Source organism: Coregonus lavaretus (genome assembly GCF_964263955.1).
Source record: "Coregonus lavaretus genome assembly, chromosome: 18".
Lineage (NCBI taxonomy): Eukaryota > Metazoa > Chordata > Actinopteri > Salmoniformes > Salmonidae > Coregonus > Coregonus lavaretus.
Genome location: NC_140005.1, coordinates 35177285 through 35201451, shown reverse-complemented (window position 1 = coordinate 35201451; position 24167 = coordinate 35177285). Strand labels below are relative to the sequence as shown.

The 24167-nt window shown below is 42.0% G+C and overlaps 2 protein-coding genes across 4 annotated transcripts in view; one reads left to right on the top strand and one right to left on the bottom strand.

Moving 5' to 3' along the window:
- mipol1 (mirror-image polydactyly 1) overlaps window positions 1-13303 on the top strand; it is a 67193-nt gene extending 53890 nt beyond the window's left edge. For all 3 annotated transcript variants that reach the window (XM_084182287.1, XM_084182285.1, XM_084182286.1), the window contains 2 exons: window positions 6645-6899; window positions 12329-13303. In XM_084182287.1, the coding sequence (XP_084038413.1) occupies window positions 6645-6899; window positions 12329-12395 (322 nt within the window). In that variant the 3' untranslated portion in view covers window positions 12396-13303. The remainder of the gene's footprint in view (window positions 1-6644; window positions 6900-12328) is intronic.
- A 6593-nt stretch (window positions 13304-19896) lies between these two features.
- Window positions 19897-22890, bottom strand: LOC311145750 (forkhead box protein A1-A-like). The gene is made up of 2 exons (XM_084182037.1): window positions 22701-22890; window positions 19897-21803 (listed from the first exon to the last, which is right to left on the bottom strand). Exons 1-2 carry the CDS (start codon window positions 22770-22772, stop codon window positions 20562-20564), a joined length of 1314 nt encoding a protein of 437 aa, XP_084038163.1. The 5' UTR covers window positions 22773-22890; the 3' UTR covers window positions 19897-20561.
- Window positions 22891-24167: the final 1277 nt, after the last annotated feature.

Sequence of the window (24167 nt, the reverse complement as noted above, 5' to 3'; positions counted from 1 at the left end):
AGCAAATTGCGACTGAAAACGTGGGTATAAGTGAATTCACCACAACGAGCTGTTTTATCTGGAAGCCCATACCCGCCACAAAAAAAAGCCTCATGATTTGTCAATGTGCATAATTAGTCTGTACTTCAGTCTGATCAACTGTAGACTACTGATAACAAGCACAGATCCAGCTAGCCTAGCGACATCTATGCGCTCTGATCCCACCGGGGAAACGTAGCGTCATGTTTTTATAGCCCAAGCTACAGTATGTATTTATAGCCTAAAATAGGCCCTTTTATTTGTGTTCTGAGAAAATGTGAATGTGATCAAATTTGGTTTATATTCACACTTTGGGTGGCTAGGCTACCTAGGCCTTTTTCATCAAAATGATTGACTTGAATTAATAAATTAACACAATAGTGATGACATACTGTATGAGTATCTTTTTAATTACAGATGCAAAGGCCTACACGATGCAACCCTGCATAGCCCATATAAAACCGTTTTTTTTTTACAGTTGATTTATTACTGTCATACGCTACAACTAGGGTCAGGAGTTGGTTACGTTAGCCTACTACCAGATCAGGAAAACAATCCCCCCCCCCCACCTCTGAAATCATCACACAATGTTAAAAATGAAGGGGAAAAAAACATATCCTATTTGTGTGATCTACATTCTACATGTTTTGGGTGATGGGCTTCCATTGTTTTACGTGGCTCAGTGCAGACGGCAGCTGTGACAATTTCAGAATGTAACAGGCTGTTACTGCAATTTCAGGCCAAAACTCAATAAAACAAGTCTCAAATATTAGGAAAATGTCTATACATTTCAGCTGTTTCAAAAACATTGCTCTGCTATTACCATTTATACTGTAGGAATGTTGGCTCAAAAAGATAATTCTGTTCACACTGCCCTGCTTTAAGGGGGCAACTGTCGGGGGTAGTACGTAGCAAGTACGCAAGTTTACATTTGAGGAATATGTGTAGCCGACAGTATTTTTATAAAAGGTGCAGTTAGTGGGAAGAGGCTCTATGAGAACGCTAGTAGGTTTTTCTGAAGCCCCCCACTTCACCCTGGCTTTACTCCGAGGACACTGAGGACGACATTGCATTCTCCTCTTCTCAGACAATTTGCATTGTGTGTGAACAGGAGGGAGAGAGAGTGAGGAAGAAAGAGATAGATAGAAGAGTGGGTCCTATCACTGGTCCTGTGGTGCTAGACCTTTATGTGGGGAACCACCCTTCCAGGCCCAACAAAGCCCAGAAGAGAAGATGGCTCGGCTCTGTGTCTGTTTGCTCTGAGGATTCACTGGCCCTCTCCATTGTGTCCCCAGGACAACACACCCAATCACATGAAAGGAAGGCACCAGACGTAAAATCAAAATAAAGAAAACGGCATGGGAAGAAGAAGAAGAGAAGGGTCCAAAACGCTAGCGGCCGGCCAGCCTACCACGTCAAAACACAGACTCACATTATGGGGTTCCATGTTCAGAGAAACCCCTGTTGATTAAAAGCAAAAATAGAGAGAAATGTACTAGATGTAGTAGCCGACGGGGGCCAGTTGTTTTAAAGGGTTGACGTTGTTGGAGGGACTGCGGCGGGTGGGCTGAGGGAGAGGGGCGACGGCCGGTGCTTTGTTTGAGAAACAGCCAGACCAGGGCTGCGTCCCAAATGTGTCCTAAATGGCATCCTATTACCTACACAGTGCACTACTTTTAACCAGAGACCTATGAGCCCTGTTCAAAAGTAGTGCACTATATAGAGAAATAGGGTGCCATTTGGGACTCAACCCAAGGCTGCTGGAGGGAGTCAGTCAGCCCAAGCAAGACACGTATTAACACTCCATCTCTGCTCCGTCCGGACGGACAGACGGCTCCCTGGGGAAGGCTGATTATCACTGAGGCTGAGTGGGTCGCACTTTAACACCTAAAAACTCGATAGTCATTAGCTAGGCTAGCAGACGGAAACAAGACAGGCTGCCTGGAGTTTCATACTGGGGCCTTACGACATACTTTCATATCTACACAGTGATTACACAAAACCCTGATGAGGGCTACGCATTGGCTTTAACAATAAAGAAGCATTTTTATCAACTTCCACTGTCCCTCAAGAGTTGCTGAATTTCCTCTTCACTTTCATGGGACATTTTAGGTTCATTTTAAAGTGATACATAACATACGTCACCATCAATCCTGACTGAGTAACAACAAGGAAAAGTTAACCAGTGCCTCAGACTCAGGGTTAGCCCTGCCTTTTCAATCTGTGCTGCCCAATACATTTGGCGGATTGTCTGGGAGCCCTCACAGCAAGCTAAACTCCATCGAGATAGAAACGGAGGAAGTAATTCAAAACGCACAGCAGCACCCCTGCAGACCCCCGAACCCCCAAACCCCAAAGCCCAAATTGGTTTGTGTTCCTACATCATAGGCAGGTGATAGAAACCAGTGATTTAGGGACAAGCCAGTATAAACAGCGTGGACACTCCTCCCAGTGCTGAGAGTGTCTCACTGTGATTTATTTATATGGTAGTAGGAGCCAAGGTATCCTGGTCCAAGATCTGTTTGTGCTGTCTTGCCAACTGCTATGGTCTTTAATATATTGTCATACCAAACATGACAACGACCATAGGGGTTGGCTATACAGCATAAACAGATCTGGGACCAGTCTAGAGCCAATGTACTGTAAGTGGCTGTCCTCCCCAGTAAATGTGCTTTGGCTTGGGACACTGTACATGTGTCGTAAAAGGTGAGGTGACCTGGCTGCCTCTCAAAGGTGCCAAGGTAGGTAGTAACCAAATGTTATCCTGTCCAGTATGTAACTTGGTGTACCTGTCTGGTAACAGGAGAGGTCTGTGACCAGGCTGTCTCTGCTGACCTTGTGGTTTATTTGTTTAGAGTCTCTATTAAAGGGTATTTTACATACCCAGCCCCTAACAATCCTCCTCCACACTAACCATTAACCATACATACGTCCCAAAATGGCACCCTAAACCCTTATATAGTGCACTACTTTTGACCAGGGCCTATATAGGGAATAGGGTGCCATTTGTGACACAGCCCATCTCTAGAATTGGAGGGCAGGTTTGTTGAGCTCTAGCGTCTGTGCTTTGTTATCAGGTTAGGGGAGTTAATGGTTAACTGTTTTGCATTGCAGACTGTTCTGCAGGTCACTGGCAGAAACTGGAGCAGAAAGCCACCATGTTCAGAAACACAGAATGGATAGTCATAAACCTTCTATAGATAGACACACAGACGCACAGGAGCAGGTGGGAAGATAAGAATGAGGAATCTGGAGCGGAGCGTCACTTATTGTAAATACTGTACTTCATGACAAGATAGTCATGGGAGCTTACTAGGCCTATTTCTCACTCCAGCTAGGTATTTGGATGAAACGTGATCAGATCAGTACAACAGGAGCTTCCTAGCTAGATTAAACGGACACTCGTCCTCATGAATGGAACGTGATCAGCTCTAACAGTACAGTACATGCATGGCCTTGTGCTTTTGTTGTTGTTCCAAGGAGCACTTCCCATGGAAGTTGTCAGCACTATGAATATTGGTGCTAAAATCCCCAAATTTTACTTTAATATGATCACAGTAGCAGACTTCAGCTAGAAACACAACTTAAAATGACTTCTCATCTGGTTTGTGGTCTCTCAATAGATAGCTCTCTGTCGCTCCCTGGGAGAATCTCAATTGGTTTTGCTCGCCTCCTCTCCTCCGTCCTCTCCTCGCCTGGAAAAGGGCAAAGGTAATCGAGGAGAGGAGGAGAGGAAAGGTGGAAAAAAATGTGCTTGAATACATTTAGACTCCTTCTCCACTCACATGTCATCAGGCAAATTACGTTTACAGGGATGGAATCCCAAAATAAATGTGTAAAGTCATCAAAACAAATGTAGCTAGTTGTGCAAGACATTTTATAGATACAATGATAAGTAGTATATTGTTTTTAAATGTGTGCATGCTTTTCTCCTTCGAGAAAACAACAGCTGATTCAAAGGTGGTCTGGCGGATTTTAAACACTTCTGCGGGAGGATACTCTTGTGCATCCTCTGCCGAACTAGGTAATTAAGGAGGGGAGCAGACTCCTTCGTTTACTAACGAATTTACACTCTCTTCTGTCACTCGACCACTTATCGGTTTCCGGGTCACAGAGTCGTCGAGAAGAGGACGGCCTTTTGCCCAATTCAGAATCTCCCCCTCTTATCTCTCATCATCTCTCTCTCCTTGCTTCGTTCGCTCTCTCGCTCTCCCAGGAAATGAATTGGAACAGTTTGCGGACAATGTCTCTCTCTCCTGTTGATTGGTTTCCATGTCTGTTGTAAAAGGAGGGGTATAGTGTAGCTGGGGGGGGGGGGGGGTCAAGGCGCAGTAGCCAGGGTCAGATAAGATAATCCATAGTGAACGTCCTCTGCCCTGCCTTTGTTTGTCACAGTCATCGGACCTTCAGACCCAATATGTTTACATTTAATTAAACAAAGCACACAAACTTTACATCACTTCCCATAGCTATCAATAGCACATCTGAATTGATTACCCTCAGCTCTGAAAAACAAGAGGAAGCATTAAACAGGAGCTTCATCTTCCCCCTCTGAAACTCATTACAGGCCAGAATGACTGATATGATTTTAAAGCTATGTCCACACGCCTACCTGGAATGGCGGCAGAGACCTCTGGTCATTAATCTAGATGAGGTTGTCAGCCGTCAGTGGACAACTGACTATAATGTCGCTCATAGAGCTAATGGAGGATAGAAAAGGTATTGCTATCTTAGCTCAGGGCTCTCCAACCCTGTTCCTGGAGAGCTACCGTCCTGTAGGTTTTCGCTCCAACCCCAATCTAGCGCACCTGGTTCTAATAATTAGCTGGTTGATAAACGGAATCAGGTTAGCTACATCTGGGGTTGGAGTGAAAACCTACAGGTGGGTAGCTCTCCAGGAACAGGGTTGGAGAGCCTTGACCTAGCTAGTTACCAGCCCCTTCAATGAATGGTCTTGTTTTTATGTTTAGCTTTGAATTGATATTTAACTCTGCTGATGTACAGTGGGGGGTTTTATCAAGCAAAATATGGAAAATATACTGTAAATCTTTCAGTTATAGAAATGGAATGCCCTGGGGTTATTTCATACTTAGTTATATTGCAAGCCAAGGATTGTGTCATCCAATGGCCTTCATCAGATTGTTCAATGATCTTCTATTTTATCTCTGTGCGTCAATAACAGTGACTTGAAACTCATGCTGAGGGCTAAATTAAGGATCATATATTGGTCTGTGGAGAGAGAGAGAACTCCTCATGACACAATCTCATTTTTTATCATATTGCCAGTGAGACATATTTTGTAAATATATGTTTTTCAATTGGTTGGACACATTCTTGTGTGACTGTCCAAAAAATGCCTTGGAATTGGTTTGGGTTAATAACTGAAAACTGGGGATGGGCAAAGGTATTGTTCCATAGTTCCTGTACTGTAATAGAGTCAAGAATAGAGTAATGAAGCTGGAATAGGTTGTGTCCCAAATGGCACCCTGTTACCTATATAGTGCACTACTTTTATCCCATTGACCCCAACTCTGACTATGTATGCATCCCAAATAGGGTGCCATTTGGGATGCATTCATAGTCAGAGTTGGGGTCAATGGGTAATGTTTTGGTTTCCTCTCCTCCCCAATAGATAATGGGGTTTTTCAGCCCTTTACTAAGGTGAAGAGTACCCTACACTACCCTACCAAGCTCTATTGATAATATACCCACACCAATGTAGTGTTTACAGTACCTCAATCTTTCTCTTTTTGAGAGCTGCTTTCTCTCTCTAGCTTTATTTGAGAGATTCTCTCTCTTGCATCTCATTGGAAAACACCTGTCTGCTTTCACCTTGAGCTCCTATGTCTCAATCAGTTTGATGCTCTCAGTCACACTGGTTTGATGCTTTCAGTCAGTCAGTCCCGTCAGTAATGTACGGTAATATATTCCACTGACATTCTGCTGCATTATTGCCTCCAGATATTGTCTCATATAGTGACATAGCATTTGAATATTAAACTTGTCTCTTTGCCATGGGGTGTTGATACAGAATAACGTTCCCTACTGTAAGTTAAACTGCAGGCATGCTTTCATTGGTTAAGGTCAAGTTTCTGTCTGTTTGTGTTAGAAATGTGGCCAGCTGCACTCTGACTGCAAAGTCAAAACTGGAGAGTAGAGGAGACTTGTTGGTTGGAAGCCTGTTCAGTGCATCACCCCTGTACTGCACTTTCAATCTACAAGATCTACTATTGTATCCTTGCAGAGCTTCCATACTTATTTTTTCTACAACCTATGCTGTACTTGTTGTACTTGAGGTTGTTTTCAGTAGTTGTGCTATACCTCTTTGCTGTTCAGTCGACCCAGTATGTACAAATATTTTCCTCCCACCCAATTCAAAGCCAAAAGATCATATCAATGTGTCAAGTGCCTTGTTAACAATCCTAACACTATTGTTGTTAGCTGACATCCTGTAGCTTCCTGAAGGACCGGTATGATGCGGGTGATGTGTTGACATTCATAGTTTTACTGTGTAGCTTTTTCACGCCCGATACATTTTTGTATCTGTGTGATGATGGATTATTGTGATGCAAGGGAAAATTCAATTAAGTATAATCTCATTTAATTCATCTTATCTCTCCCTACAGCCTGCACCAAGCCCAGTGTGAGGCAGGGACCACCAGTCAAAGAGGGCAGGGGGCCTCATCTCTCAGCTCTCCATCCCAGACCCTCCAGACCAAGCCCCTCCAGCCCAGGGAAGCCCCCTCTGGTCTGGCCAGTCCCCCCCAGCAGCAGCCCCTCCTGGCTCAGCTCCAGAGAATGGCCTCGGAGCACCAGAACACCCAGGCCCAGCTACAACACTCCCAGGAGGCAGCAAGGGAGGCCAACGAGAAAGTACAGAAGTGAGTAGCTAACTAGAGTACAACTCTGGTTTTACAGGCCCCTCACTAATGACTAGCCCATGAAAAACTGCTACTATAACAAGTCTACTTTCTCAACCTCCTAAAATGAAGGATCAAATCCACCAGCGGCAATTTTGTTTCACTTAATATAGACACGCTCTTAACCCCCGCCTTGTTGCCCCATGGCAAGAATTTGGTAAACGCATGCTCCTCCGTAGCCCCTGCAACAGATTCCCCACCCTGCCCATCCCCAAAACCTTCTCGCCCCCCCCCATGACTCCTGCTGCACCCCTCCCCCACCCTATTGACTTGTGCTAGTGGTGTCCATGCTGATGGATGGTTGGTTGCTGGTTGTCTGGGAGGCCTTCTCTCCTCAGTCCCAGCCTGGTCTCTGTTGCTCCTGCACCCTCCCATCCTCCCACAGTCACACTGGGGCTAGCCGCTAAACAAACAGCAGTCGCCCCGCTCATCTATTTGCCTGGTGAATTAACAGGGGGGTTGGGGGGTGGTGATGGAGGGGGGGTGACAGTTCTCAGCACTGGGAAAGCTGAAAGGCTTCCCCCCACACCCCTCAGATTGGGAGGGAGAAAAGAGGGGATTCTGGTTGGTATTGTATTTAAACGATCCTCACTGGAGGGCCTCCATTATACTGGAAGATCACACAGCGTCTTCTACAACCTTCACTCTAAATGTAAAAACTAACGCACTCTTCCTGTATGAAGGCAACATTTTCAGTCCTCTGGCTTAACTGCTCTTGCAGTGTGCAGACTGGGAATAGTTTGCAAAACTGCAGCTAGCAAATACTTTGCGTGCACTGAACTAGTGCAGTTACTGATGTTTTGCACTTTTATGACGTTTATAAGGTAGTGTTGACAGTTTCAGAGCATGGTCTGATCCTTTCCCAGAAAGAGGCCTGTCAAGGCTGTTGGATGTGTCAAGGTGTAGAGGGTGGGTAGAGATGGCAGCCCAGTGCCAGGAGGAGCAACAGCAGCAGGAGCATCTGAAGACAGTCACACTCGACCGTTAACTGACCCCCAGATGGATGGCCCTGGTCCTGCTGGGATGCGTCCCAGATGGCACCCTATTCTCTATAGTGCTCTAGGGCTCTAGTCGAAAGTAGCTCACTATGTAGGGAAATAGGGTACCATTTGGTTTGTGGTGGTGTAGGAGTCTGTGGGAAGCAGCTCTGACGCGGGCCCCGTCGCACGGCGGTGAGAAGAATGCAGGGGGAGCCGAGTTACCCCCCTCTCCCCCCTCATCACCCCCCAGAGCACACGGCTTGCCAGAGGAAACGGAGAGGCGGCCCAGAATGTGGCACCTGAGTGCCGGGGGCTGACGGGGCTGACGGGGCTGACGGTCCTGCAGTTCCATTGATGGAGGGGCTGAGCCGAATGTCTAATGACCTATCTGAAGCTGCCTGCTGAATCAAATCTTGGCCATGGAGGAGACGAAAGGACACAAAGACCCTTTTCATCAGGAGGTGGAGGTTGTCCTGGCCTGCTAGTAACAGACACGCTGCTTACTGCTGTCTTTCTCTCCCGCTATCATCATCATCATCATCATCATCATATCCCAGACCCTTTGCTGCTCTACAGTGTATTCGGAAAGTATTCAGACCCCTTGACTTTTACCACATTTTGTTACGTTACGTCCTTATTCTAAAATCAATTAAATAAATACAAATCCTCATCAATCGACACACAATACCCCATAATGACAAAGCGAAAACACATGTTTTTCAGCGGCAGAGACTGGGAGACTAGTCAGGATCAAGGGAAAGATGAACGGAGCAAAGTACAGAGAGATCCTTGATGAAAACCTGCTCCAGAGTGCTCAGGACATCAGACTGGGGTGAAGGTTCACCTTCCAACAGGACAACGACCCGAAGCACACAGCCAAGACAAAGCAGGAGTGGCTTCGGGACAAGTCTCTGAATGTCCTTGAGTGACCCAGCCAGAGCCCGGACCTGAACCCGATCTAACATCTCTGGAGAGACCTGAAAATAGATGTGCAGTGACGCTCCCCATCCAACCTGACAGAGCTTGAGAGGATCTGCAGAGAAGAATGGGAGAAACTCCCCAAATACAGATGTGCCAAGCTTGTAGAGTCATACCCAAGAAGACTAGAGGCTGTAATCGCTGCCAAAGGTGCTTCAACAAAGTACTGAGTAAAGGGTCTTATGTAAATGTGATATTTCCATTTTTATTTTTTTATTTTATGAATTTGCTAAAATGTCTAAAAACCTGTTTTTGCTTTGTCATTATGGGGTATTGTGTGTAGACTGATGAAAAAAACAATTTGATCAATTTTAGAATAAGGCTGTAACGTAACAAAATGTGGAAAAAGTCAAGGGGTCTGAATACTTACCGAATGCACTGTATACCCAGTCCTCAGGAAAGTACCTCCCTCTGTAAACGTTGTTGTTACGTAACTTTCTTATGATTCATGGTTGTAAATGTTGTAAATGGCATTTTCGATGTCATTTGTAACTGTATTGATTATATACTGTATATGTATAAGTATATTTTAAACACTTTCTGAGCTCCTCTTTAAAACCCCGATAAACACTAAGAAGTGCACCATCCATCCCTCCATCCAGTACAATGCACACTCTGCTGAAACAGTGGTAGCTATATTTTACTGCTTTACTGCAGAAAGATTCTTATTCGGGGTTGTTTAGAATGAATGCGAGGAGCTGCGTGTTTACTCCGTCTTATTCCAGCTATAATTGTTGGTTTTGCGACACTGAATTCTTAATCAGGATTTATGTTTTCTCTGGCTGCTCCCTGGCGTGTGTGTTTGGGTTTACTGGCCACCCTTGGTAAACAGTGTTGTTCCAAATCCCCACCAGTACACCTTGGACAGACACACGCACTAGCTGGAACTGTCTAAACGTGACAGAGAGGCTAATGCATATATTTAAAAATGCAACAAGGGGCTTCACCATTTACACACAAGGGGGACAAGGTCTGTGTGTGTGTGTGTGTGTTTGAGAGGGGGAAGAGATGTTTTGCCTCGTGTACATGTGAACTAGTTAGGTGAGCCATGTTTGCCTATGTGTGTCAGTGTGTGTTGGCCTGCGTGCATGGCCTGTACATTCAGTGGCTGGAGTGTTTGCATGGCCTTTGTGACTTGGACCTTTCCTAAACATTAGCAATCCTCTTGGCCTTATTTTCTCTCCCCACTGCTAATATGTTGATCTCTCCTCCACAACAAGCTGATGTTACACACAGCCCTTGCCGCCATGTCATCCTCACCATGCATAAATAAACACAGCCAGGTTTGTGGTGATGATGACTCGCCATGTTGAGAAAAACAGATGGAGAGTAACTTCCGGACAGACAATACCTGGGTTAGACCACTCCCAGATGCTGCCTGATTACCAGCTAGTTGGTAGAAACCCTGGGCAGGCAAACTGGCAGGTCACAGCTTAGACAGCCTCGCAGGCAGCGTAATTCTCTGGTTGCGTCCCAATAATCTCTCCTTCCTGCTGGAGTGTGCACTCGTTCACTACTCCCCACAAATAGAAAAGCGTTGGATTGGTGTTTGTATGAGCTAGAGGGAGTTTCCATATACCAGTCATCTCCTTTCAAATCCATGAAGGGAAGTGAACAAGTGCACACTTCGGGAGAAAGGAGAGATGAATTTGACGCACCCTCGGGCTCTTTTCAGATCATTACAACTGGGCTACTGAGGGAAAATAATCTGTGGACCATGTTTCACTCCCTCGAAAAGATCAAAGATGTATCTTTCTTCCTGGTACCTCCTTGTGTAAAAGTGTTTGTTATTTATGTGCGTGTGTGTGTGTGTGTGGCACATGCACAGTATCAGGAATTTAAGAATACTTTATCACCATCAACTCCCCCACCTTATGTCAAGTTTACATTTAAAAGGTAACTTTGATATAATAGCCTGCACATGATTAGTTAGTTGTTTAATACCTACAATGACTAAAGATGTATCTTGTGATTTTTGATATGGTATATCTGAAAATCAAAGTGAAAATATTTTTTTACAACTATTACAATACAGGAGCAGTGTAGCCTTTCCACTTGTGTCAAATTTATTATTTCCATATCAGTGATGTCACGGTGAGGACGGGGGAAAAGATTTTCATGGAAAGAGCTTAAATCCTCACTCTATAACAAAAAGCCTGCTGTATTCTGGGGTTCACTCACGGCTTTCTATTCTAATTTCATTCACGGTGGGAGATTTTCCCTATCTAAGTGCTCCCAAAGTTTTGAATTCTACAGAAGAAGAATGTTTGCACTTGGAAGAAAACTTCCATTGCTTCATCAATTATTATTAGAACATTTGTTCACGAGTCAGTATGTGCTGAAAGGCCATTTGTACTACTTGTACTCTAGTTCATTTCCTCCTATTTGGTACCATGCTCTTCACCTATCAGTGGTGCTTCTGAAGATCCCATTTCATTTGGCTTAATCTGATTCCCTTCTGTGATATTATAACCATGGAATTATATTATCATTGAATGAGATAATAACCTCTCAAGTCCTGTGAAATGTTCCTATTTGAAAATACACCAAATATTCTTTACTCAAAGCCAATTTCCCAACATCTTTCACCTTAACATCGTTCCAGTTGGATGCTTTTTAACTAAATAGCTAGGAATATTATTATTGACTCAGGAAGAAAACAATTCCATCAATGTGTTTATTGTACAACCTGCCCATAAACCTGTTAATATCACATCCGTATTTCAGACCCATAATAGTCTGGATAGGTTAAAATTAGAATGTGTGATGACTGTGCATGTTTTGGCCAGCTTCACATGTCTTGTTTCTAGAGAGCCAAAAAAGCTATGTGCTGTTTCCTCCATCTCTCACCCAGCCTCTCGCTCCAAAAGCATTCCTCTCCTCTCTCTTGCCCGCCCGTCAATTCAGTTATTTTCATCCTGTCAGGGAATCATTAGCTTTTCTTTTCAGCCATAAGGACACCATTATTGTCCTGCCCCTCTGCCAGGAAAAACACTAGATCCTGTCAACTTAGAGAGAAACGGAGAGAGGGAGAGAGAGAGGAGAAGCGGGAGAGTGAAGATAATTTGTACAGTGGGTTTGGTTTGGTCTGACTACCACTTAAAGAAGCGTCTACATCCTGCCCTGTAACAAGTGTATCCTTGTGTTAGTGTCCTGGGCACCACCGCACCAGGAGAGGTGCATTCATTCCTCACACCCTCTCTTCATCCCGTTCTCCCTGTCTCCCCCTCTACCTCCCTTTGTCTCCCTCTTCCCCTCTCTCCCACCCCCTCTTCCCCTCTCTCCCCTCCTCCCTTCCTCCCCTGTCTCCCCCTCTTCCTCCCCATCCCTATCTTTGGGGTTCCTCCCCCTCACGCGTCTTTGGGTCATTCAAAAAGCATTATATAAAACCCATGTATTCTAATTAATGTTATTCTCTTTGTCACCATGCAGGTTGGAGCGGCTGGTGGAGGTGCTGAGGAAGAAGGTGGGGACAGGCAGTGTCCGGACGGTCATCTGACTGAGACGACGCCTGGGGAAGCAACAGTCAGTCCACTCAGTTCCTGGCTCCGTCCTAAATGGCACCCTATTCCCTATATAGTGCACTACTTTTGACCAGTTCCCTATATCCCTATAGGCCACAAGTAGTAAAGGGAATAGGGTGCCATTTGCGATGCAACCCCTGTCTGCTCTGTCCGAACTGGAGCAGCCTGACCGACCGTCCAGTCGAACGGCCACATCTGGTGACCAGGCTGCCTCCCTGCCTTCCCAGACCCAGGCTGTTGTGTTTAACTCTGTGTAAACACACCCAAGCTTTAACTGGGCAAACAGTTGTTAGAAGTGCAGCACTCCAAAGCCTCATTCCAGGCTGGGCTCAAACTGAATTGTAAATGTTTAACCACTTGGGTTGTTGGTTTGTTGCTTCCCACTCTCTTTCTCTCTCTTTCTTTCTTCAATTCTACATTTTACCTTACTGAAAATCATGTAACATTTTTTGGGGTCATCAACTAATTTCTGTATTGATGTTTGTGTTGCTGCCTATCTATCTCTCTGTTACAAGGGAAATGCCTGTGTGCCTTGCTGCCTGACTTATTGATCAAAAATGTATTCTCTTTGATATCCCAGATCAATACAGTGTCCTGACATATACAGTATTTCATTGAAAAGGTTAGTGCTGTATTGTAAAGGTTGTTGGTGTTGCCTGGATTCGGCATTGATGCTGCCTTGGGCCAAATAACATGTGATGTATTTGGTCAACTCCGTGATGCTCTCAAATCAAATCATTAATGGAATTTGTGATTTGAAGAACATCACCTATCAACTTCTGGGATTTTTGCCTCTTGTATTATAAAGTCAGTATTGCTGTAATATTTCATAGACATTTTATGGTGTGCGTATTGTATGAAATAAAACATATAAACAACTGATAAAAATAAACATCTTTATTATTCTGATAACTCAACACTATTTACTATACTCAAAGACAAAATGTGTGACATTATTAGTGGCCACCAAATATGTTGTTTTATTTTCAGGACTTTTTTTTCTTAATTTTTATAAAGTAATTTTTCAACTCAGTCACGACCATTATATCCCTATGGATTGATATCGACTTCTGATTGAAGATAAAACTGTCTGTTTTAACACTTCTGTTTATCTAAGGTTCAGCTCTCAAAGTGTGCTAATTTGGAACAGGTCTTTAAAGAGGAAAGAAATTAACCCACTACCTCTGATATTCATTTTGTAAGATCCATATGACAATTCTCTAAATTACACAACTGTATTATTTGTTCTCTCACTGACTAAAGGTTTCATGAAGCAATATTAACTTTTTAGAAGTATTCAAAGTAGGTCAAAGTATAGAGTGAAGGGTTTATTTTGTTAACTCCAATAATCAATGCATAAGGGGCCCTGTGTAGCTCAGTTGGTAGAGCATGGCGCTTGCAACGCCAGGGTTGTGGGTTCATTTCCCACGGGGGGCCAGTATGAAAATGTATGCACTCACTAATTGTAAGTCGCTCTGGATAAGAGCGTCTGCTAAATGACTAAAATTTAAAAATGTAAAATATCAATTTCATGGAACTTGAACTTCTAGCTGGGTTTTATAGAATTACATTTTAAGCAGAGCTTTAAATCTCTTAATTTTAATACATTTGTATTTTGTCCCGTGGCACTGTTATTTTGGCTATTGCACACTGGCCAGAATTTGACAAAGGCATTGCACACTAAAAACAAATGATTCATATAGTGCCACATAAGGGTTATTTGGCTTGTAACCATAGTGGATCCCTTTTTGGTGCTATAAAGAACCATTACAAAAAGGGTCTTGTATCGCACCAAAAAAGGGTTCCGCTATGGTTACAACCCTTTTTGGGGCTATATAACACCCTTTTGTATGGTTCTTTATAGAACCTTTATGGAGAATGAGAAGTGTTTTTTACAGGATTTGTTATTCTGGTCAGCCATATTATACTGTTAAAATTCCATAGGTGTTGTTATTATTGTTTTATCTGACTAGTTGAATCAGGTGTGGTACCTCTGGAACAGCTGGGGGTCCCTGAGGAGAGAATTGAGAACCACTGATTTAGTCAACTGTTCTTAATTAACACAAGGCCATATGCATAGAGATCCTATTAAATTACTAGAGGGGCTATGTCATAAACCCTCAAAGTTCCAGAACGGCGTGAAAATGGCAGCCAAATTGGTCAGGGAGAAATCCAAACCAGTCTAATTGGAATTTTTGTTTTCCTGGAAAGCTGTGAGTGCTATTATATGATAAAATATCAGTACTTGTTGCATTTACAACTTGTTTAAGTCCTATCATTAACTGATTTCTGCCAGTGTATGGCTGTGGATTGACTGCATTGTTTGAATGGAATGTTGGCATATTGGCAGTTAATTAGAAAAATGAATGGAATCATTCCTCTTAAACTGGCTACCTAGCTAGCTAACAAACATGCAGTGCAGATATATACTTCAAATTCATTATTTCACACTATCTTATCCCAGCACTGGCAAACATGGCATGGTTTAACAACTCCCTGACCAAAATGGCTGACCTTTATCCCATCATAAGAAGGTTCATGTCCATTCTAGTATTCCATGGCCATGGATGAGTCTTTCACAAGACATGTCACTGGCCATAGTGATATATAACATGTGATGGCATAACACAACAGATTACTCACACTTGCACAAAAAGAGCTGTGAGCAAACCATGCCCCCAAATATCAAAATGAGCCGCTGCCCCTACATTTTAATTATCACTAAATGAGCAAAGAACCCTTTTGTGAACTGCAAAGAACCTTTTGAAGGGCTCAAAGGGTTCTTTGCATCATTATGGTTCCACATAGAACCATCCTTCCCAAAGAACCCTTGAGGAACCCTTTTTTCTTAGTGTGTACTGACTTTGAGAAATAAATGTTGTGGTCTAGAGAGAGATGCAAGGAGAGAGGCACTGTCTCATTTTCCTGCACCAAAAACCTCTCTTTCTCTCTCTCTCTTTCTCTCTCTCTTTTTCTCTCTCTCTCTCTGTTTTCCCTCTCTGTGGTCCATCTTTGCATACTGATAGTTTATAAACATAAGAGGGCCGAAGAGATTAGGCGACCTTTACTACAGACTACACACCAAACAATTATATCCGCATCGTGTACGTTTCATTTTTCTTATATTGATGAGTTGACCCTAACGAGCCCTACTTTCCTTCCGGTGTCCTTCGATAAAAAAGCTAGGGCTGTGGTGAGACTTGTGTACCCATACAAGATCGATTATGTACTCAGAAAATGTGTTGGATGGTTGGATGCACCGTTGCCCTCAAGTTGCAGTCTAAAGACAGGAGGGGTTGGGTAGAGAGTACCCTCCCCTCAGATAATGCTCGAGCGACAAGCTTCTCGATTTCATCTGCGCTGGTAACCGTGGAGATCGCACAACTTGGGTGTCCCCACTCTTAATCCCACAAGGTCCTCCCAATGTATGTTTCTCCGTCAGATAATCCGCGTTGTTCTAAATACGGAGGCAAAATCTTTCACTTTGTTGAAATCTGAAAACTTTTGATATCCCTGGTTATCCCCAAATCGGCCACGCCTCCATTTGTGAATTACGCATTATTATGATGATCGCACACACTCGTACGAATACAATGCCTCATGTCGGCTAGCCTATAGGCCTCTATTTTGATTATGGTTCAGTTCAATATATCTTGACTAGGCCTATAGAAGCACATTTTATATTTATTGAGCAATGTTATTTTGGAGTCTGATACTTGATTTCTCCTCGGTATTGTTCTCTCTTGGTCTCCGTGTAAAGGATTGTACACCGGCGCATCAAAAAGAAGGGGATTCCCGATTACCCTATTTTGAGAACCAATCGCATGATGACATGACTACAAAACAACTTTTTATACGCTTTAATTAAAAACGTGTTCCGGCAGCCCAGTGGTGAATGAACTTCAGAGAAAAGCGTGACTGATCCTGTTGCTATAACGACACCAAATATTTCCAGTCTTTCCTTCCACTTTAACGCACTCCATCCATTCGTCCATCCATTTATTCGTTGTGGACCTTCTTTTCTACTAACAATGTATGAAACTAGAGGCTAATTGACAATAAAATGACAATGTTCATGAAGCACATATTTTATAAAGCCTTGGCCTATGTGAAAAGCATGCCATTTGGGGGGAAATGTGCCTATTGCGCAATGATGAAAAGCAGGCTATAGTTCATTCTCCTGGCTATCTCGTTGTTTACAGTGTTGCATAATATGGTTAGTCGTTCTTTTGATATAGGTAGACTATGCGTGTTTTACATTTTTAACTATAGATTATTTGGGCGTTCCGTATTAGATTGTCAAATTGTTTAACATTTAGTTTATATAGCAAATACTGTTTGTTTATAGTGCCACATCTTATTTTATTTACCAGACTGGTAGCCTAATATTTAATATTTGGATAGCTGGAATACATTTGGAATAACTTCCATTTGTCTTCGTCCTCTGCAAAGCCTGGCGCATAGCACTATTCTGTATCCTCCTTTGTTTGTTAGAACTTTTTCCGTTACCCTGCAAAGAGAGCAACCAAAAATAATAATAATTGGGTTGTCCCCTTATTGTGGCCTCCAATGGATTAATGAAGACACAAAACACCATGGTCTCGTAGCAGGCAGGCAGGCCGAGGGACCACCAACCTGACATAGTCGATGTATATTAGGAGGACACAAAGCCCTAATAAACTTCTTCCGTATAATTTTTAATGGAAAACCAGCTGCTTCTAAAGCTGATTTCGGATAGAGATCTCTCCCTCTTCTCCCTCGGCCTTTGAAAGCTCCTTTCTTTCGTCTTTGAATTTGAAGGGGTATTGCTTTGCTCTTTTCGTTGGCCAAGCACAATTGTGTTATTGGAGATAATTAATTCAATCCCCATCAAAAGGTATTAGAAGCGCCTTGGCCCTGTAGTGGCTTTCTAAACTCAGAATGAAAAGACGGAGAAGAAAGGTCTACGGGTAGGCTCGCTGATGGTCGCTTTTGAAGTAAAGGGGTCTGCGCATTGTTGTCGAAATTTTTGTCCATAAGGCTGAAGAAAGCGTCAGGGCTTTTGATGGGGAAACGTGAAATGCCACATAAGTTGGAAAACAAGGCGCTGCTGAAATCTCCATGCTGGACACTGCCTGCTGATAACATATGTCACATATTACTAAAGGTTGGACAACTTGAATAATGTAGTTCAAATTTAAATGTGTAGAAAAACACGTATAGCCTATACGCCAAAGGCAATTGAAGACTAGGCCTATAAATAATAATAATAGCCTAATCATAATAATAATAATATGTTTATTATTCTAAGTATCGATGTGTATATAATAAACATTATCGGGGTAAGCATATGTCTATATAATTACTACTAAATTGACCTTCGTAAGCTATTAATTTATATTATCTTATATGACGGCATAAAGCAGTTGATGTGGTGGTTTAGACTATTAAATACTAAAGTGAACAGCTATTATGGGTTTCAATGTGATATGCTCTTACAGTAAATTATAAATGTTGTAGCCTATCCCCTAGAAAAAAACACCTAATTGCCTTTTTCACAGGTGAAATGTCGAACATAATGCATGATATTCTATATAAATTAATATTTATCTCTTATTTGCACATTGAGGTATGGCTTAAAAGCAAATATTTAAATCAGAATCAAGCAAAAGTCACTGACAGGTTTGCTCTCTGTTTTTATTTGCCGTTTCACGTTCGACACAAGGTGGTTTCCATACTAAATCGAACACTGCAAAGCTTTTTTTCAACAGCTGGGCAAGCTAATGAACAAGATCTGTCTAAAGTTCAAATATTTCTCATGGAAACGTGGAGTCCTTTTCTCCACAAATTGAGGTTTATATTATTGGAATGTGCAAGAGAGGTTTAACAAAGGAGAATAAATAAACGAATTACTCGGTGCATTTTGGATTATCTGCTGGGGTTGATTTGACCATTTTAAAGGTACCTACCTTTATTGCCAAGCATATACTGGCCAATACCATATTGTTTGCCTCCAAAACTGTACACCTTCAAATACAGTAGGCCTATGAAGTAGGTTATAATGGGCCCATCAAATAATGCCGGTGGGGACCTTGATCCAAACCGCTTCACAAATAATCTAGATCATATCTGGAGTAGGCGTGTTTCTCCGTTAAATGTGTCAATTTGAGGTTCATGCCCTCTTTGATATGCTTGTAGTTCATTCATGAACACTGTCATTATGGCAAAATGACTGTAATAGCATATATCACAATCATTTTATTGACAAAATCATGTATCCTCTTGAGGTGAAAAGAACAAAAATTCAATATTAACGTCAGCCTAAATTCTTCAGGGAAAAATATCCAATCGTTGTAGGACAATAGGCCTAGGTGTTATCCATATTTAAAGTGACGAACAATAAAACATTTATTAGTCACCATTTAGGATATTATGGTCCAAATTTGATTTGAATAAGATACAATTGAAAGCATACAAATGTAGGTTTTTAGATATTGTTCATATTAATGTTAGTTCATCAAGAGTAGGCTAAAGGTACGACTCGAGCATGTGCAACTCATGCACAGACAAGCTTCTCAGTTGTTCCAAACATATTTAGATGTATTATCTAAATAAACATAGCTTCTTAAAATGTTATTTTATTTATATAGAACAAGTAAGCTTGAATTTGTCTGTGGAAATATAATCTGAAGAAAAAAAAAGCACAGACCACAGGCCTATGGCCTAAGCCTATAAAGCCTCAATTCTCCTCGATATTTTCACCACACTCAATTCAATTCTCCATGTTATTTGCGCATCGGGGGGCAATTACATGATAATTAAACACATTTCACGGTTACTCAGCCAAAATGTGTGTCTACAAAATACCATGATCAAAGTCAAATCTGTTCAGGTTCACGAGCCGCATCATGTAGGGTTACGATTCACAAAAAGATGCTTTGGCCTTTCCATGATATTGTTAAAAATCCATTTACAACACGCCCGAATCCTTTATGAGGTAAAGCTCTGCGGCTGTATTTCTGTTAGATTTGGCTTTAGCCTTGCTCATTGATCAAAAACTTGCGGTGCGTCAACCCAAGCGAGCATCAATACAGTTAGCGTTTATAAACTTTACAGGGATATTAAAATGATATTGAAAATGATATTGAATACACTTTGGATGTTTCTATCGATGGTTCAAAACCTAATTTCATATGGAGATATAATTCATGATATAATATTTTACGCAATAGCTTACAAGACAGAACAACAAAGCTGGCTATATGCCACTCTGACAGAAGCTTTAGACCATATAATGAATACATTCCCTTTACAATGGTAATGAAAATGTTTTGTAAGGCTTCATTTAAACTCAAAACGTTAAAATTCATATTGTTCCTGAATTATTTGGATATGCGTAAAAGTTGGAACAGTTGCGTAATTGAATGGTAATTCTTTACCCCTCATGCAAAGAATAGCTTCTTCAAATTAACATCAGAAATACCAACAATCAGTGAATAAATCGGATTTGTTTTATTTGAAAATTAACAAGAAATAAGTTAAGCACATGCAGAGACATCAAAACAAACAGAGAAGGACAAAACGCTGACATTAGGCTGCACATAAAATCCCAAATTTTCTGGTTTGAAAAATACCACAAAAGACATAGAATTTTTATGTATAAAGAAATACATATTTTATTTATAATGCATTTCCACGTGGAATTTAAGATTGTTATACAAGATTGGGTTGTAAATATGTTTGTCAGATATTTAGCAAATAAACCAAAGCAATGCATAAAATGACAACATCCATTTAAAAAAGCAGGCTATCTGGAACAGACGGGTGTTTTTCGCTTCACCTGTGTCACGCGTTCCACGAGACCTTACTGACCTTCATTCATGCACATTGTAACACATGGACATATTCATTGTGGGTACTACAAGTTTGCGGAATACAACATTATTTTACAAGCTCAAAATTGTTTTAAATACACTAGCAATGATTTACAACTGGATATACAATCATTCAATGGTAACACTTTACAGTATAGGCCTATTGTATTTTACTCATACACATTCTTATACATTAAAGTAACAGTCCTTATGCACCAGGTGCATGCAAAAAATAAGATACATGTTTTCTGTCATCCTTTTATCGAGCACTATAAAAATGAGAAGATACTAAGAAGTGTTGAGGACTGGTCTGGAATACACACCTTGATAGTATGACGCCTCTATTGCGGATGGGTCCATAGCTCTGCCAGCCATGGACGCACTGCCGAGGGGTAGACTGGAAGACATACCTGAGCCGTAGGAGGAGTATTGCAAAGCTTGCTCGTAGGCTTTCAAATCCAGTTTGTGCTGTTGCTCTGAGGATGACATTAAATTATTTATTGAAAACGGGTGGTTGAATGAGTAATGGGGATCCCCTTTTAGGTGCAGATGGGACTCGTGCGCCATCGAGTGCGGAGGTAAAGGGAGAGAGGACAGGGAAGTGGCCGAGCTGGCCACGGGGTGGAGAGGTGGCCCGCTGCTCTTTAGTTCAGAGGCACTGCTACTGCTCCTGTGCTCCATGCTGTGAGGGCTGGAGGACTGGTTGGAGGTGGAGAGGGAATAGGAGTCCACATTCCCAGTCTTGCTGTTGGTATTATCGCTCGAAGGCGACCCAGAACCGCACTGGTCTTTCCTTCCGTCCCCTTTACTTGAAGATATCTTTCTATTTTCGCATTTAAAGCGCTTTTGTCTGCGGAGGTAACAACCGTTCTCGAACATATTTCCAGAATCTGGGTGCAGGGCCCAGTACGAGCCTTTGCCTGGCTTATCCGGTGACCTAGACACTTTGATGAAGCAATCATTAAAAGACAGGGAATGGCGAATAGAGTTCTGCCACCTCTGTTGGTTCTGTCTGTAGTATGGAAATAGGTCCATTATCCACTGGTAGATTTCGCTAAGCGTGAGCATCTTGCTTGGTGCTTGCTGAATGGCCATGGTTATGAGGGATATGTACGAATACGGAGGCTTTGCGTGCGGGTAGCTTCTCCTGAATGACTTGTTGTCCCTTGCTCGGTTCAGGTTGGGCTGAGTATAGGACATTGGGCTCATAGTAGGGCTCATGCTCGCGTATGGATTCATAGCGTTCATGGAAGCCTGCTGAGCCGACATCGCGCCCATGTTCGAGGGGCTAAGGGCAGTGCCCATTGACGGTACCCCTCCACCCATTCCGTTCATCGCACTGGACGCGCTCGGGGGCATCCCTGTCATTGTCCCGGGGCTTAGTCCGGCTCCCAGGCCGGGGTTGGCATAGGACATGTTGAAAGAACCTGAGGTCATATTTCCACTAGCAGACATACTCATGTAACTGTTCATACTGTTCATGGAACTCAACCCTGCATTCATGCCGCTGTTCACCATGGGCGAATATACCTGGAATAACATGAGAGAAATGTGATCACAACAATGCATTGGTCTTCCACACACTCAAAGTGCTTAAGTTTTGTAGTATTATTTTTTATTCTGCTGAAATCCACTGTGTAATAATGTATAATTCATCATGATTAATATTAGGCTGTTAAACACAAAATATTTCTAAACGAAACGATTTTAATTAATTCGATTTGACTAGAAAACATGAGATTCATTTTGAGAGCCTCTAAACAGCAGCATGAAAACAGTGCAGCCTGGTCCATTTATTATGTATCTCAAACTCAATCAATATTGTTTCATTGTGTTAGGGCATATAATGCCATTTAGTGCTGCTTTTCAAGCAATGCAATCATTTAGATAAGTATTTTATGTAGGCCTATTATGCACAAACAGAGGGTCAAGCAAAGTGTATTACTCTATCTTATTATTGGCATGGAACAAACGTATTACAATTGTTTTCAAACATTCCACTGACTGCAACTTTCTTTTCGAATAGCATGCATTGATAAACATATGACATGATCTCGCTGCATGATGGCTGGTAAATATTCAGTGCCAAATCCCATTTTTACGCGCATATATAATGGTATTTTATTTTTTGTTAAAGTGCCAGTATCTCAAGTCAGCATTCCGCCCGCCGTGACTGCAATGTGCACTGCTGCCACCCGGCGGGTTTGGCCATCTCTCGTTCTTTAGGATACATCATCAGGTTGCATATAGTGAAGTCTATGCCCAAAACAGCCCAATATTCCATAAACTACAACAACACCGTGCTATGGAATTCAATGCAGTTTGTTAGAAAACATACATTGAAAAAACGAAGACGTGGAAATCAGTTAGCACTTCATTGTTATTCTAATACACAAATCGAATAAAACCAAAATACACATAGCCTACCTCTTGTGCGTCATTGTAATAGCTGCTCCAATCTGGCGTTTCGTGACCTTCCATTTTCACTGTACCCAACATTATGGTTGATATCCACAAATCGTAAACATGCAGTTCCTCAGACTTAAGTTTTTGAGAAACGTATCCTAGGAAACGGTGCGCTGTAACTGGTGGGATGTTGCAGGAGGGCTAGAGTAAAGAAGTGAGGAGATGTTGAATGCAGTGTGACCTGTGAGTTTAGATCTTCCCCTATTACGTAGGCGGTACAACCCACCCACTTTTTCAGTGTTCATTTGCCTGGCTCTTTTTCCCTCACTGAAGTCACCCCTCCCGTGCCCACAGTTATTCTGCGTCTTTACAGAGAAAAAAAGCCCAGTCAAAAATAATGTTTTTCTCTCCCTAATAAGGTGTGTAAACATTCCATCCGTCAGAAAGCAGGGTTTGAAAAACAGCCGAGCATGGCATTTGTTGTTGTACAATTACGCACTTGGAATTATATCCACAAATAAAGGTATTTCATATGCCATGGAGAACGCCAGGCATAAACCAAATAGACTAGCATTACAACCTAGCATTTTAGGCCTTTATTACGCTTAATCATGAAGGGGATTTTAATGCAATAAAATGTAACAAAAACGTCACTGTTTATGCTTATAATTTCAAAATATCCATTACCCACACAAGGGCGCGCGCGCCCTACAATGTCATGATAATATTTGCTCTGGCTCACAGAAAGTTGGCAATAGGGATCCAAATGTTAAATTCTGCGAGAATTGAGAAGGCGTTAGCACTGAGGATATTGGATATTCTTATTTTAAAAAAAATCACTGATAAGCATGCATGGTTATTCTTCTGTCAGTTTTATTTAGGTGTTTTGCCATATAATGCAAGGTTAATTTATTTATATTACTTTCATTTATGTGCAGACTATGCCATATACATTATTTAATTGTAGCCTACGTAGGCCTGTGTTTCATGTTTAATGTTATGACCTCTGGACAATGGAGAAGACAAGTGTCAACATCTTTATATGAGTGAAAAGAGCTTCACATTATTCCCCTATTCTGTTAACTGTACGCTAGGCCTACAAGGAGTTGCAACCAGGTCCTTCGATTCTAAACCCGTTGATGAGCGAATAACAGCGATAATTATCCCCTTACATGGGATTATCTCAGGGTGATCTCTAACGCCATTAGGGAGAGAACATCGATTTGTTCAAGACGGATTAAAACGTCCCACAAAGCATGGGAAATTAGGTTTACTGCTGGATTTGAAATCTGACACGGTACATATAGCCAACCCCACAACGGCCTACAGATGAACATGGTTGTTTTACAGATATTTACGCTAATAGATTGCTTTATTCTATGACATGAGTCCTTATGATCACATATTTATTATCGTATAGCAAAAAATGTAAAATGAAAAAAGAATCAGAAGATGAATTGCCCCAAAGAAAGGCCCATCATCTTCACC